General features: G+C 41.9%; 2 protein-coding genes and 1 long non-coding RNA gene across 3 annotated transcripts; 1 reads left to right on the top strand and 2 right to left on the bottom strand.

Annotated features, from left to right (window-relative positions):
• The first annotated feature begins 1,741 nt into the window (after positions 1–1,741).
• Positions 1,742–7,449, top strand: LOC127315685 (uncharacterized). Its single transcript, XM_051346154.1, has 2 exons — positions 1,742–1,780; positions 5,128–7,449. The coding sequence occupies exons 1-2, from the start codon at positions 1,742–1,744 to the stop codon at positions 7,447–7,449; spliced, it is 2,361 nt and encodes a 786-aa protein (XP_051202114.1).
• An 89-nt stretch (positions 7,450–7,538) lies between these two features.
• On the bottom strand, positions 7,539–9,815 carry LOC139834087 (uncharacterized). The gene is made up of 3 exons (XR_011749404.1): positions 9,721–9,815; positions 7,922–8,166; positions 7,539–7,827 (listed from the first exon to the last, which is right to left on the bottom strand). It is a non-coding gene; the product is annotated as an uncharacterized lncRNA (long non-coding RNA).
• A 476-nt stretch (positions 9,816–10,291) lies between these two features.
• On the bottom strand, positions 10,292–12,797 carry LOC139833800 (uncharacterized). Its single transcript, XM_071824147.1, has one exon. The coding sequence runs from the start codon at positions 12,461–12,463 to the stop codon at positions 10,292–10,294; it is 2,172 nt and encodes a 723-aa protein (XP_071680248.1). The 5' UTR covers positions 12,464–12,797.
• Positions 12,798–14,878: the final 2,081 nt, after the last annotated feature.

Here is a 14,878-nt window from a genome sequence, read left to right as displayed (position 1 = left end):
AATATTCGAACTCCATTCCAAATTCAAGTTCTACCATTTCAACATCCAACCTTAAGTGTGTCACCCTACGGTTCGCGAACTATGCGGACATGGTTGAGTACTCTCTCCGACCAATAACCAATAGCGGGATCTGGAGATCCATAATGGCTCCCACATATTTCAATGATGACTTTAGTGATCGAATGAACCATTCACATACGATACCAATTCCCTTTGTCACGCGATATTTTACTTGTCCGAGGTTTGATCATCGGTATCACTCTATACCTTGTTCAACCTCGTCTCCTGACAAGTACTCTTTACTCGTATCGTGGTATGTGGTCTCTTATGAACTTATTCATATGCTTGCAAGACATTAGACGACATTCCACCGAGAGGGCCCAGAGTATATCTATCCGTCATCGGGATGGACAAATCCCACTGTTGATCCATATGTCTCAACTCATACTTTCCGGATACTTAATCCCACCTTTATAACCACCCATTTACGCAGTGGCGTTTGATGTAATCAAAGTACCTTTCCGGTATAAGTGATTTATATGATCTCATGGTCATAAGGACTAGGTAACTATGTATCGAAAGCTTATAGCAAATAACTTAATGACGTGATCTTATGCTACGCTTAATTGGGTGTGTCCATTACATCATTCATACAATGATATAACCTTGTTATTAATAACATCCAATGTTCATGGTTATGAAACTAATTATCCATTAATCAACAAGCTAGTTAAGAGGCATACTAGGAACTCTTTGTTGTTTACATATCACACATGTATCAATGTTTCGGTTAATACAATTATAGCATGGTATGTAAACATTATCATAAACACAAAGATATATTATAATAACCATTTTATTATTGCCTCTTGGGCATATCTCCAACACATCATGTTGGACAGCTTCTTCAAATCCATCATTTTCTTCAGCTTGTTATTTATCTTCTTCAATTCCCCCTTCAGTTCATCATCCCCGATCAGCTCAACGGCTTTGCCCGAACTCTGCATTGCCCCCAAATCGGGTCCCAAACCTCTGCACCCTGTAATGGCATTGGCCCCGTAAACATGCCCTCCTTTTTAAGCCTAGGAATGTATACATCAATCCGCTCGAAATAGCCGCAATGATTTAGATTCTGTAAATTTCCCAAATTTCAACAAGGACCCTAGAACTAAAATTAAAAGGGGAAAACGCAATCGAAAAAAATCAGACAAAATGGATGCGATAGAAAAGAGATCTAACCTGCCCCGGTTGTGGTAAGCTCTCACATTTCACGAAACCGCGCTTGGCGTTGCCATTCTTCTCTGGCACATCGGTCAACCGCTTCATCGGCTCAACTCGTGGGCGGTCAGGGCAGCACGTCAGCGGCACTATACCGTATCAAGGCCAGGATGGGTGGGACGCGGCGGACGAGGTGGAGCTATGCATCTCTTGCTGGACAGTGACGTCGCTGAGTCGCCGGAGAAGAAGAAGAAAAGGTAGGGGACGAGATGGTAAGCAATGGCACGGGCTCACTCGGGCTCCGTCTCCACCAAAGGTGAGCTTCATGGTGTGGAGTCCACGCGGAGTTGGATAAGTGGTCGGTCTCACGCTGAGCTAGTTAAGTTGTGGGTCCCACCTGGACTAATGGCATGTTCTAAGCCTAACGAACGCATGTCGTATATGAGCTATTTTAACTAGTAAAAGCTTCACATGGGAGATATTTCGGCCAACACCGTCGCATTCCAGACCATTTCCCTCAACAATGTCGCACAGGAGCTATAAGCCCACGCTGCACAATGAAGTAAGTTTTGGTTAAGAAAGAAAAGGCATGTAGGCCTGGTGTGTGGTACACAAAAGAGTACAAACTTCCGGTGACTAAGTTGCTTCCATATGGTCACACGAGTTTCTTGGGAGAAATCGATTAGAAGCAAATAAAAGAACAAGTAAAAATAATGGTGCATGAACAGATTTGCACGAGAATTTTTTATTTTGTTTCTGATAAAATTTGTTGATTGTATGTGAGGTCTGTACCATGAAGCTAGACGAAGATCGTTGGAGGATGCAACAAAGTCAAGGACGATGACGTGCACATAAGGCTCGCAGTATCCTGAAGTGCGGCGCGCAGGGGTCATGTGCCACATGGCGTCAAGCGATGAGCTGATACAGCGCAAAGTGGAGCTTGGTTGCAGTCGGACAAGTCCAGCTGGGTCAGACACATAAGGCGAGTAAGATGTACAGTCTGACAGATCAACGTGGAAGTCGATCGGACAGAAAAGGATGGCGAGATCACAGCCGACGACATATGAGTGTGATGATGATGGTTCCTGGTTTTTGTGGCGCATATGTTTGTGCGCTTCGACATGCGACACAGGGTCAATTCAAGAGTGCACACTAGAGAGCTTGAAGTTGACGGGGGCCGGTAGTATGTACAACTACATGGAGTCATGTTGAAGGTGGAGTTGGAGTCTGGAGAAAGATTCCACTCGGCTGGTGTGGAGCTACGGCGTAAGTGTACAGAGAGTCGCAGCCTAGTTCATTGGAAAAAAGCGAGTGAGACGTTATTCGAGTTGGCGCGCAGTGGTTTGAAGGATACGTGGACTTAGCATCGGTCCGGCATGACCAGTGGTGTTCTACAGTTGAGGTTGATCTGATTTGGGTAAACTCGGCGTCAGACCAGGACACTGATGGTTAGACATATGGTCATCTAAGTGCGTTGACGAGTAACAGGTTCATGATGGTAACTATCTATCGAGTGCCTTGGGAGATGGACGAGGTTGACTATGGAGAATCGGTGAAAGTGGTGAGAAAACTTCGAATTTGACTGGAGATGACTTAGCAACGGAAAAATTCCTTCAAGTTTTCAGACGGGCAATCGACAATAGCGAGGATGATGAGTTCAGTAATTCTTATATGTGACACCTAATATGTGAGTTGTTTATTTTCACATACACTAAAAGAAGCTACCAAAGTGATGATACATCGGTGTTGTCAGAATATGGTGGCTTTATGATCGACGTGTGATGGTGTTGAACGGATATTCTGAAGAGTTGGGAGCACATAACGAGAGTGTGGTAGAACTTAATTTCCGTGAGAACATGTCGACTGTGATGAAGCAAAGACGGGACTACAGTTGCGGGTGGAGTCATGTGAAGTTAAGGAAGTAGCCGTGGAACTCATGGATAATGGTTCAAGTCCAGGTACACAGATATCTGAACATGACAACTTTAAAATGGCGAAGATCATATTCGCCAAGGTGGAGATTGTTGAGATATGTGCAGAATATGTGTACGAGTAGTGTTACAATTTGATTTGTAATTATCTGGAAGGTTACATGTTGGAGTCAAACTCTGTAACCTAGTCTAATATATAAAGCACCAGGAATAGTTAAAATAGACTAGACGAAAAGGTAGGTTAGATACAAGACTGATTTTCGGACGGTCCGGCGCGCCCGTGGCAGGGGCACTGGACCGGCGTGGCGTTGTAGATCTAATGTGTATGTATCACCTCGGCGGGCTTGTCATCGATGGTACCATGATAGTACATGGGGAGGAGCGCTCGTAAAGCATGTCCCGCAGATGCAGACATCCGCCGAACTGCATTACCAAATCTCGGTGTAGTTTGTTGTGATTGTTTGTGCTCGGTAGATCGATTTAGCGCCTCCAACATCAACGCCCTTCAATATATAACTAGCAAATGATGGCGCGACGGCACGCCGCGCTGGGTTAGAAGTTGGAGAGGAGTGTATTAGCTCTGTTTAGTGCTGCATGCATATTTAGCTCGGTGAGTTGTGCGTTTGGTCCGAAGTAATTACAGAGCTAATATGCTCCATATAATTAACATAGTAGATCATGTACAAATGAAATCTGCCTGAAGAGAGACACAGTAATCCATATAATTAACATAGGCCAAGACAGCCTGATCAACGTACTCAAGGGTCTTAGTATACAGTCAATGATATATAATTAAAACAATTAAGAAACATCATGCTGGCAAACAGGTGATTCAGCAAAAAAGTGTGACCCAGTGAGCAAAAGCGAGAAAAAAAAGACGAATAGCTCGGTGATGGATAATCTACTAACGCTCTACTGATTCTACTGATTCCATGAAGCGGCTTATAAAATGTGGCTGATCTCTTTTCCCCACCATTGTTGCCGACAGACTGTCATTGTAGCTATGATTTTTCAGCAAAATTAGACCACACATAGTCGATGTAGATCGTGCCCCTCCATTCTGTTAAGGATGTGCTGCTGAAATGTTGATGGTATGTATCTCTACCAGGTCGTGAGGATGCTGGGTGATACCCGAGAGGTGGTGTAGCTAGATATCTGGCAGAAATCGGGCCACTGGAGGCAGGCCCGGCCCTGGGGGGGGGGGGGGGGGGGCTGGCGGGGCGGCCGCCCCTGGCCCAAAAAAATTAGGGGCCCAAAAATTTTATATAGGCAGGCTACTATAAGTTGCAAAAAAAAATAACTTTTTTTAGATGGGCTTCAATCTAAACTTTGGGCCTTTATTCTTTTTCTTTTCGTTGCCATCCGGCCGGCCGAATACGTACGAGTACAGAGATCGATCAATTCATCCAATCATCCAGAGTTGGTTCCCGATACGCGAAGTCAGTCGCGGAAACAGAACGACAGAACACAGAACGTCGCCTCGCTCGGTGCGACGGTGCCCTCGCGGTTCGACGTTCGCCCAGGCCCAGGCGATCGGCCGATCGTTGTTTCGGCTTCCAGCTTTCCTGCCGCCGCCGCCGTGGATCGACGCTGCGACGATCTGGTGCCCTGCCTGGTCCGCTGGGCGCTGGCCGCCGCAGTCCCAATCCCCTGCTGTGCACCGAATCTGCATAGAAGGTAAGAAAAGAGCGCCTGCCGGCTGCCACCGTTCTCTTGAAATTCAATATCTGCTCTAATTCGTGTTCTAAATTTTTATTAGTAGTTGCTGTTCTTATTTGTAGGAGCTAGGTTAACTAATTATGGCGCCTGAATCCGGTGCTAAAAAAAGAAGAAGGAAACAGCAAGAAGAAAAATTAATTGAATCACAGAGAGGGTCTATGTTTAAATTAATTGAATCACTAGCAATCCAGATGAGTTGGCGCTAGTTGTTGTGGGGGAACAGAATAATGTTGATGTAGAAGATGATGTCGGTACATAGGACGACGTTCAGGTTAATGCGGATAGTGACAATGTGACTGATCATCATGATAAATCTGCTAGTGTTGATGATGAACCAGTTCCAGTTAGTGTGGATATTTATGACCCAGCAAATTGGGCTACTCTTGGTGTTGGTAACAAAGAAAGGGACATGTTAGTGAAGAAGGGTCCTATCAGAGAAGAGGATATAACTTTTCGTTCAGATGCTAAGAAGAGACATTTTTCATATTCGCATTATACTAGACAGATGAGCAATGGAGAGGTACGTGATCGAAAATGGCTAGTTTATTCAAGAAGTGTTGACAAAGTGTTCTGCTTTTCATGTAAGTTGTTTAATCCTATCAACTGCAAGAGTTCTTTGGCGCATGATGGGTTTTGTGATTGGAAACATATCACCGACAGACTCAAAGAACATGAAGTTAGTGCTGATCATATGACAAGCATGATCTCTTGGAACGAATTGAGAAGTAGACTAAGCAAACATGAAACGATTGACAAGGAGTTGCAGCATGAGATCACAAAAGAGAAGGAGCGCTTGAGGCAAGTTTTACTAAGAATAGTTGCTATTGTGAAATTTCTTGGTAAACGCAGTTTGTCATTCAGAGGATCCAGTGAGAAACTTTATGATGATCATAATGGTAATTTCTTAGCTTGTGTAGAAATGATTGCAGAATTTGATATGGTAATGCAAGACCACATTAGACGGATTCAAAGCAAAGAGATTCATTATCATTATCTTAGTCATAAAATTCAGAATGAGTTGATTTCTCTTATGGCTTCAAGCATTACAAGCACCATTCTAAAGGTAGTTAAGATGGCCAAATATTTCTCGGTCATTCTTGATTGTACCCCAGATGTGAGTCACCAGGAGCAAATGAGTTTGTTGGTCCGATGTGTTAATACGTCTGATGCGCAGGTAAAAATCGAGGAGTACTTTCTTGGTTTCTTGGTAGTGAATGACACATCCGGTGAAGGGCTTTTCAATGTACTGGTTGAATCCATCAAGTCATATGGTCTTCTTATTGATGATATTAGGGGTCAAGGTTATGATAATGGCTCTAATATGAAAGGAAAGAACAAAGGAGTGCAGAATAGTTTGATCAAGGTAAATCCAAGAGCTTTGTATATGCCGTGTGCTTGCCACAGTCTTAATCTTACTCTTTGTGATATGGCTAAATCTTGTGGTAAGGCTGTTTCTTTCTTTGGTATCGTGCAACGGATCTATGTTTTATTTTCTGGGTCTACCAAAAGATGGAAAGTGTTGCTTGACCACGTGGAAGGTTTAACTGTAAAGTCTTTGTCTAATACCCGTTGGGAGAGTCGGATCAAAAGTGTCAGCGCAATAAGATTTCAAGCTCCTCAGTTAAGGTCTGCTCTTCTTTCGTTAAGTGAAGATGTTGATACTGAACCCAAGGATAGGAGTGATGCAAATAATTTATTTAAAGTTCTTGGTAGCTTTGAATTTATATTTGGTATGGTTATTTGGCATGATATATTATTTGCAGTAAACACAGTCAGCAAGAAGTTGCAATCAGCATCCATGTGCATTGATTCTACAATTCAACAAATAGAAGGTATGCGCACTCACTTTGAGACATATAGAAATAAAGGATTTGATGTTGCTTTGAAGACTGCCAAGGATATTGCATCTGGGATGGGTGTAGAGCAATCATTCCGTGTAAAGCGTCATGCTTCGAGGAAAAAGCAATTTGATGAAACTGAATGCGAGGAAGCAATCTTTCAAGCCGAGGAGGATTTTAAAGTTAACTATTTTTTGGTTATGGTCGATATGGCGACCACATCTTTACAGCGCAGATTTGAAGAACTCCAGTCATTTAAAAGTATATTTGGGTTTTTAATGAGTTCCAAATCCTTGAAGGCATTGGATGGTCCTCAACTGCAAGAACAGTGCACAAAATTTGCAAAAACTTTTACTCAGCCGGGCAAATCTGGTAAACCTGATACATGTGATGTTGAGTTGAATGCACTTATTTCCGAGTTAAGTGTTATGAAGTTCACTTTGCCAGATACTGATACACCAATGTCTGCTATGGAGATTTTCGAGTTTGTCAGAGAAGCGGATTGTTATCCTAATATTTCTATCGCTTATCGGCTCTTATTTACTATGCCCTTGACTGTTGCATCAGCTGAAAGAAGCTTTTCAAAGTTGAAATTATTGAAGAACTATTTGAGATCTGTAATGTCTCAAGAGAGGTTAAATGGTTTGGCAACTCTATGCATCGAGAAGAAGTTAGTGGACGAGATTGATATTGACTCCATCGTCAGTGACTTTGCTTCTAGGAATTGGCGCAGAAAATTTTAAGGTATCATGTAAACATTATTATTTTTATATGAATATTGCAATTGGATATACTTAAAGTATTTATTTTCAACATCTCATACAATCGGGTAAAAAAATTATAGTAATTAGTAAGAGGGGCCCAAAATTTTAGTTTCGCCCCAGGCCTTCGAAATCTCAGGACCGGCCCTGACTGGAGGCCTACCTTGCCTCCTAGCTGTGCCCGTTGGGATGTGATGTGAACTCTGTCCTTCCATGGGCCTTTTCCCCTTCTTGTTCGGCAAGCCGGTCCGAAGGGGAGAAGCTAGGAGGGACGCTGGTCGCTCCATTATCTGGCGCTTTCTTTACTAGGTGCAGAAATGCTGCAGATCTTGCAACAGCTTTGATACACTGCCGGTGTGCCTGCATGCGCAACAACAGCAGGTAGAAATCAACGAAATGCAGCAGTTTGGTGGGCAGAGTGGAGAATTGCATGCAATGGTAGGGAGATACTTACATAACGATGAGCAGTGCAACTTTTCTCTGCTGCTTTGGGTGCCATGATCTGTGGAGTATTTATTCACTGTAGTGCCAGATCAGAGCCTAAGGATTTATGGACACAGTTCACTATATTGGCCCGGATGTTGTACATTCAAAGGAAGAACTAAACGTGTTGGGAAGGCACAACTCTTCATCTTCTTGTGTGTTATGTCGTAGCAGACTGTAGGCCGTCAACGTCTAGCGCTTTGTCATGAAAATAACCTACAAGTTCCAGAATAAACACAATATGGTGAGGTAATTCAAAAACATATTGAGAAATATTAGCATTAATCATAAAACCTGGAAGCATTGGAACTTGACACCAAAAACACTATTTCAGTGCGCAAAAAACATGTCAATAAGCATCAAATGAAAAGAACAGGTATATAAACTTGGACGGACACCTATGAGAAGTAATCCTTTTTCATTATAAAATGTTTACTTATATAAAGGAATGTTTATTTATATAAAGGAAGCATAAAATGAGCAAAAAATAAATAATACTCATTTGATATTGGGGAAGGCATAACTACTCCTCTCTTACAACCAACAGCAAAAATGAAAAATAAGAAGATAAACTGCTCGGAAATCTCACCTGAGGAACAAGAATATGTGTGACAAATATCTATATTAGGCCAAAAAGATGAAGTGGTGCCACAAAGTTAACTCATTGTGCAAGAAAAGATAAAGTGGTGCCACAAAGTTAACTGTGTTTGCTCACTATTGTGCAATGGAAAAGCTATACATGGTGGGTATTTTTTATTCAGGTTTTGTTCTTTTTGCTACTGATAAGCACACATACAATCCACACACAGAGAACTGGAAGAAAATAATCTTGACTATTCCCACATATGAAAGTTCTTTGCCATAAAGAACTTTAATTACGGCTTCTGAGCATTTTTCTGGACAGAGTACCACGAACACTGCATAAGCTAACGAACAGGCCAAAAACGTCCTAGAAACACAAATGCATGTTTACATTCTAGAATTAAAGGATATCTTTGTCATGGATTTTCCAATGCAAAGTAACTCTAAAAATCCAGCAATTATCGGTGACCTCGAGAATGCTAGAACCAATTAGAAAGTAAGAAGAATTGGAGGACTTGATTCATATCCCGAATCAGGATTGAAAAAAGAATGAGAACCTCCATGGTCAGCATGCCACTCTCTTGGTGCTAGACTGGATATAAACAAAAATCATCTGGGTTCAACTTTGGAAAAAAATGTGAACTCATCAATGGGAATCATGTATGCTCTGCGTATAACATATTGAACAACGAAATAGTATAGATGGAGATCTCCATGCAAGGAGGAATCAAAATAAATCCATGCCAAAGAAGAACAAATATTTTCATGTGAAGGAGGTGTGAACGAAAGGTTTTGTTCTGTTGCATCAGTCTCTTGGTTGTTCGGACATTTGACTGAACCTAGAAGCAAGAATGATCAATATTTTTACTAATAAGAGTAAGTTGGCAAACATAATAATAATAATAGCAAGCTTTGATATCAGCTGTCAGTTCTTGGTTCCCTCAGTTAAAGAGAATGTGATTAGAGGGTTCAATTCAAACATAGATCTCTTATTTATCTCAAAAAGAAACGCACGGAGGTGATGTGTACTATTTAGTATTTACTCGCGTCATATCATTATTCAAAAAACTACACGGACACAAATTTCCTTGTAAAGTATCTACAAAGTAACAGTCGAAGTAAACTCTCAACTATTTTGCAAGAATTTGATCAAAAGACAGTAGCAAGAACACAATAATGGGAGCATACCTTGAGAACACCAATTTAGCTCACATTCTTATATACTAAACCATCGCACACCACATCTGCACTGATTGAAGTTCATATTATGCAACACACACACACACACACACACACACACACACACACACACACACACACAAATAAATGTTTGCATATGAAACGATACGTTTCAGGTCTGATTCAGAGGGGGAAACACTAATCAGGATGACATAACATGCCAAAAAGAAGTACTTCTGAGATATGTCATGAAACTAAAATGAGAGCTTTCATTCAAGCCAAATGCTGACCTATTCTAAAATAGGAGAACTGTAATGTAAGGACCATCCTAACTCTTGATCAAAATTGTAGGCTGAAGAAAATATATAGAGATGCTTGCAATGAATCACTCATGGATACACTTCCGAGAAGCAGGGCCGGTCCTGAGATTTCGAAGGCCCGGGGCGAAACTAAAATTTTGGGCCCCTCTTACTAATTACTATAATTTTTTTACCCGATTGTATGAGATGTTGAAAAATAAATACTTTAAGTATATCCAATTGCAATATTCATATAAAAATAATAATGTTTACATGATACCTTAAAATTTTCTGCGCCAATTCCTAGAAGCAAAGTCACTGACGATGGAGTCAATATCAATCTCGTCCACTAACTTCTTCTCGATGCATAGAGTTGCCAAACCATTTAACCTCTCTTGAGACATTACAGATCTCAAATAGTTCTTCAATAATTTCAACTTTGAAAAGCTTCTTTCAGCTGATGCAACAGTCACGGGCATAGTAAATAAGAGCCGATAAGCGATAGAAATATTAGGATAACAATCCGCTTCTCTGACAAACTCGAAAATCTCCATAGCAGACATTGGTGTATCAGTATCTGGCAAAGTGAACTTCATAACACTTAACTCGGAAATAAGTGCATTCAACTCAACATCACATGTATCAGGTTTACCAGATTTGCTCGGCTGAGTAAAAGTTTTTGCAAATTTTGTGCACTGTTCTTGCAGTTGAGGACCATCCAATGCCTTCAAGGATTTGGAACTCATTAAAAACCCAAATATACTTTTAAATGACTGGAGTTCTTCAAATCTGCGCTGTAAAGATGTGGTCGCCATATCGACCATAACCAAAAAATAGTTAACTTTAAAATCCTCCTCGGCTTGAAAGATTGCTTCCTCGCATTCAGTTTCATAAAATTGCTTTTTCCTCGAAGCATGACGCTTTACACGGAATGATTGCTCTACACCCATCCCAGATGCAATATCCTTGGCAGTCTTCAAAGCAACATCAAATCCTTTATTTCTATATGTCTCAAAGTGAGTGCGCATACCTTCTATTTGTTGAATTGTAGAATCAATGCACATGGATGTTGATTGCAACTTCTTGCTGACTGTGTTTACTGCAAATAATATATCATGCCAAATAACCATACCAAATATAAATTCAAAGCTACCAAGAACTTTAAATAAATTATTTGCATCACTCCTATCCTTGGGTTCAGTATCAACATCTTCACTTAACGAAAGAAGAGCAGACCTTAACTGAGGAGCTTGAAATCTTATTGCGCTGACACTTTTGATCCGACTCTCCCAACGGGTATTAGACAAAGACTTTACAGTTAAACCTTCCACGTGGTCAAGCAACACTTTCCATCTTTTGGTAGACCCAGAAAATAAAACATAGATCCGTTGCACGATACCAAAGAAAGAAACAGCCTTACCACAAGATTTAGCCATATCACAAAGAGTAAGATTAAGACTGTGGCAAGCACACGGCATATACAAAGCTCTTGGATTTACCTTGATCAACCTATTCTGCACTCCTTTGTTCTTTCCTTTCATATTAGAGCCATTATCATAACCTTGACCCCTAATATCATCAATAAGAAGACCATATGACTTGATGGATTCAACCAGTACATTGAAAAGCCCTTCACCGGATGTGTCATTCACTACCAAGAAACCAAGAAAGTACTCCTCGATTTTTACCTGCGCATCAGACGTATTAACACATCGGACCAACAAACTCATTTGCTCCTGGTGACTCACATCTGGGGTACAATCAAGAATGACCGAGAAATATTTGGCCGTCTTAACTACCTTTAGAATGGTGCTTGTAATGCTTGAAGCCATAAGAGAAATCAACTCATTCTGAATTTTATGACTAAGATAATGATAATGAATCTCTTTGCTTTGAATCCGTCTAATGTGGTCTTGCATTACCATATCAAATTCTGCAATCATTTCTACACAAGCTAAGAAATTACCATTATGATCATCATAAAGTTTCTCACTGGATCCTCTGAATGACAAACTGCGTTTACCAAGAAATTTCACAATAGCAACTATTCTTAGTAAAACTTGCCTCAAGCGCTCCTTCTCTTTTGTGATCTCATGCTGCAACTCCTTGTCAATTGTTTCATGTTTGCTCAGTCTACTTCTCAATTCGTTCCAAGAGATCATGCTTGTCATATGATCAGCACTAACTTCATGTTCTTTGAGTCTGTCGGTGATATGTTTCCAATCACAAAACCCATCATGCGCCAAAGAACTCTTGCAGTTGATAGGATTAAACAACTTACATGAAAAGCAGAACACTTTGTCAACACTTCTTGAATAAACTAGCCATTTTCGATCACGTACCTCTCCATTGCTCATCTGTCTAGTATAATGCGAATATGAAAAATGTCTCTTCTTAGCATCTGAACGAAAAGTTATATCCTCTTCTCTGATAGGACCCTTCTTCACTAACATGTCCCTTTCTTTGTTACCAACACCAAGAGTAGCCCAATTTGCTGGGTCATAAATATCCACACTAACTGGAACTGGTTCATCATCAACACTAGCAGATTTATCATGATGATCAGTCACATTGTCACTATCCGCATTAACCTGAACGTCGTCCTCTGTACCGACATCATCTTCTACATCAACATTATTCTGTTCCCCCACAACAACTAGCGCCAACTCATCTGGATTGCTAGTGATTCAATTAATTTAAACATAGACCCTCTCTGTGATTCAATTAATTTTTCTTCTTGCTATTTCCTTCTTCTTTTTTTAGCACCGGATTCAGGCGCCATAATTAGTTAACCTAGCTCCTACAAATAAGAACAACAACTACTAATAAAAATTTAGAACACGAATTAGAGCAGATATTGAATTTCAAGAGAACGGTGGCAGCCGGCAGGCGCTCTTTTCTTACCTTCTATGCAGATTCGGTGCACAGCAGGGGATTGGGACTGCGGCGGCCAGCGCCCAGCGGACCAGGCAGGGCACCAGATCGTCGCAGCGTCGATCCACGGCGGCGGCGGCAGGAAAGCTGGAAGCCGAAACAACGATCGGCCGATCGCCTGGGCCTGGGCGAACGTCGAACCGCGAGGGCACCGTCGCACCGAGCGAGGCGACGTTCTGTGTTCTGTCGTTCTGTTTCCGCGACTGACTTCGCGTATCGGGAACCAACTCTGGATGATTGGATGAATTGATCGATCTCTGTACTCGTACGTATTCGGCCGGCCGGATGGCAACGAAAAGAAAAAGAATAAAGGCCCAAAGTTTAGATTGAAGCCCATCTAAAAAAAGTTAATTTTTTTTTGCAACTTATAGTAGCCTGCCTATATAAAAAATTTGGGCCCGGGGCGGCCGCCCCGCCAGCCCCCCCCCCCAGGGCCGGGCCTGCCGAGAAGCACCTAACTTCATCTCTTTATTATAAGAACAAATTTCCAATACACCATCCGATATGAAGGCTGCCGATTGTGTGCTTTGAATTCAAGAAAGGTATAACCAGTTAATTAGATTTCAGATAGACAAATAGCTCTACTCATTATAGTGCATAGTTGCAGGTATCCATTGAAGGTAAAGAAATATATAGACTTAATCAGAATTGTCCAGCCAATGAGGAAGGCCAGGAACTATATCCAAGGACCAACATCACTCTGAATTTTAGGTTTGGCCTTCACTATCTTGCTTGAACACAACATGGAATTTTTTTGCTGAGATTGGGCATAATATCAGTAAAGGATCGAAATCCTTAATGAAAACCTTGCAATCCACGAAGATCCTAAGCTGAAAGAAAAAGCCAAGCCAGAGTCACATGGCTAGTGGAATTTTTAGAGTCGTGCAGTAAAGAAAGAGCAGCTAAATCAAAAAATAAATACCAAGTTGTCCTCCATCTGATCAACCAACAGGAGGATACATAAAAAATCCAGATAAATCTACTGCTTAGATTAAGAACCAGATAAGCATATGTGCTATATGCACACCACTTCAAAACTTTTAAGAACAATTGACCGCATTCTAACCATACTGCCGTAACTAAAGTACCAAGGGAGAACTACAACTGAGTGCTGCAGCATGTACTGTACCTACAAAGAGCCAAAAGAATCCCTTATCGTGCTTGATTTTTCTTACAAAAAGAAAACTATCTAGGAAACAAAAACCACAATAAGCAGATAAAATGGTGATGACACAACAACATAATTATGCCCCTCTTCGGTGTGTCCATGTCTTCCTATCGTTGTTTTAGTCGATCCTACACCTTCGATCAGAACTCGAGATAGCTGACAGAAAGCATTATTGAGTCTTATCTCCTTCATACAGAAAACAAGTACTCAACCAGATAAAAAAAAAAGTTAAAAATAATTCCCAGCTCTGTATCAGATTTGGAACTACCTCCGATCCAAGCGAATCAGACCAACTCACCCAGCAATCATTCATGCCCAACTTGCTGCCCATTCGAACGAACATGTCCTGGGCAAGACCATTCTTCGGATACGAAGAGGAGGTTACGAAGCAGGTTCCCGTTGCTCCGTCGCTGAGTTGAACGCCGCTCACGAACTTGCTGAGCATGTATTACCTCCAGCCGGAGACATGCGCGATGCAACGACGCTGATGGGCGAGGAGGCCGGACCTCCTCAGCTGGCCCACAGCCGCCTCCATCTGCGGGATGAAGCGGCACAAGCAGGCCTCGCCCGTGAGCCGTGGCGGGATCGACGCGGAGACCGGCACATGACATCTCCCGTACGGCATCCTCCGCGAGTGCGAGCTCGCCGTGGCGCCGAGGCAGAAGACGGCGAGCGGGTCGTGATCCCACGTGGTGAGCAGATCCTCACCTCATCAAATTGGTTGCGGGCGCGTACGCCGAGAGGAGGCAGGGCGCCGCGACGGCGA

The sequence above is a fragment of the Lolium perenne genome, chromosome 7 (assembly GCF_019359855.2).
Source record: "Lolium perenne isolate Kyuss_39 chromosome 7, Kyuss_2.0, whole genome shotgun sequence".
NCBI lineage: Eukaryota > Viridiplantae > Streptophyta > Magnoliopsida > Poales > Poaceae > Lolium > Lolium perenne.
The sequence above is the reverse complement of the archived record's forward strand: the minus strand, read 5'-3'. Positions and strand labels throughout refer to the sequence as shown.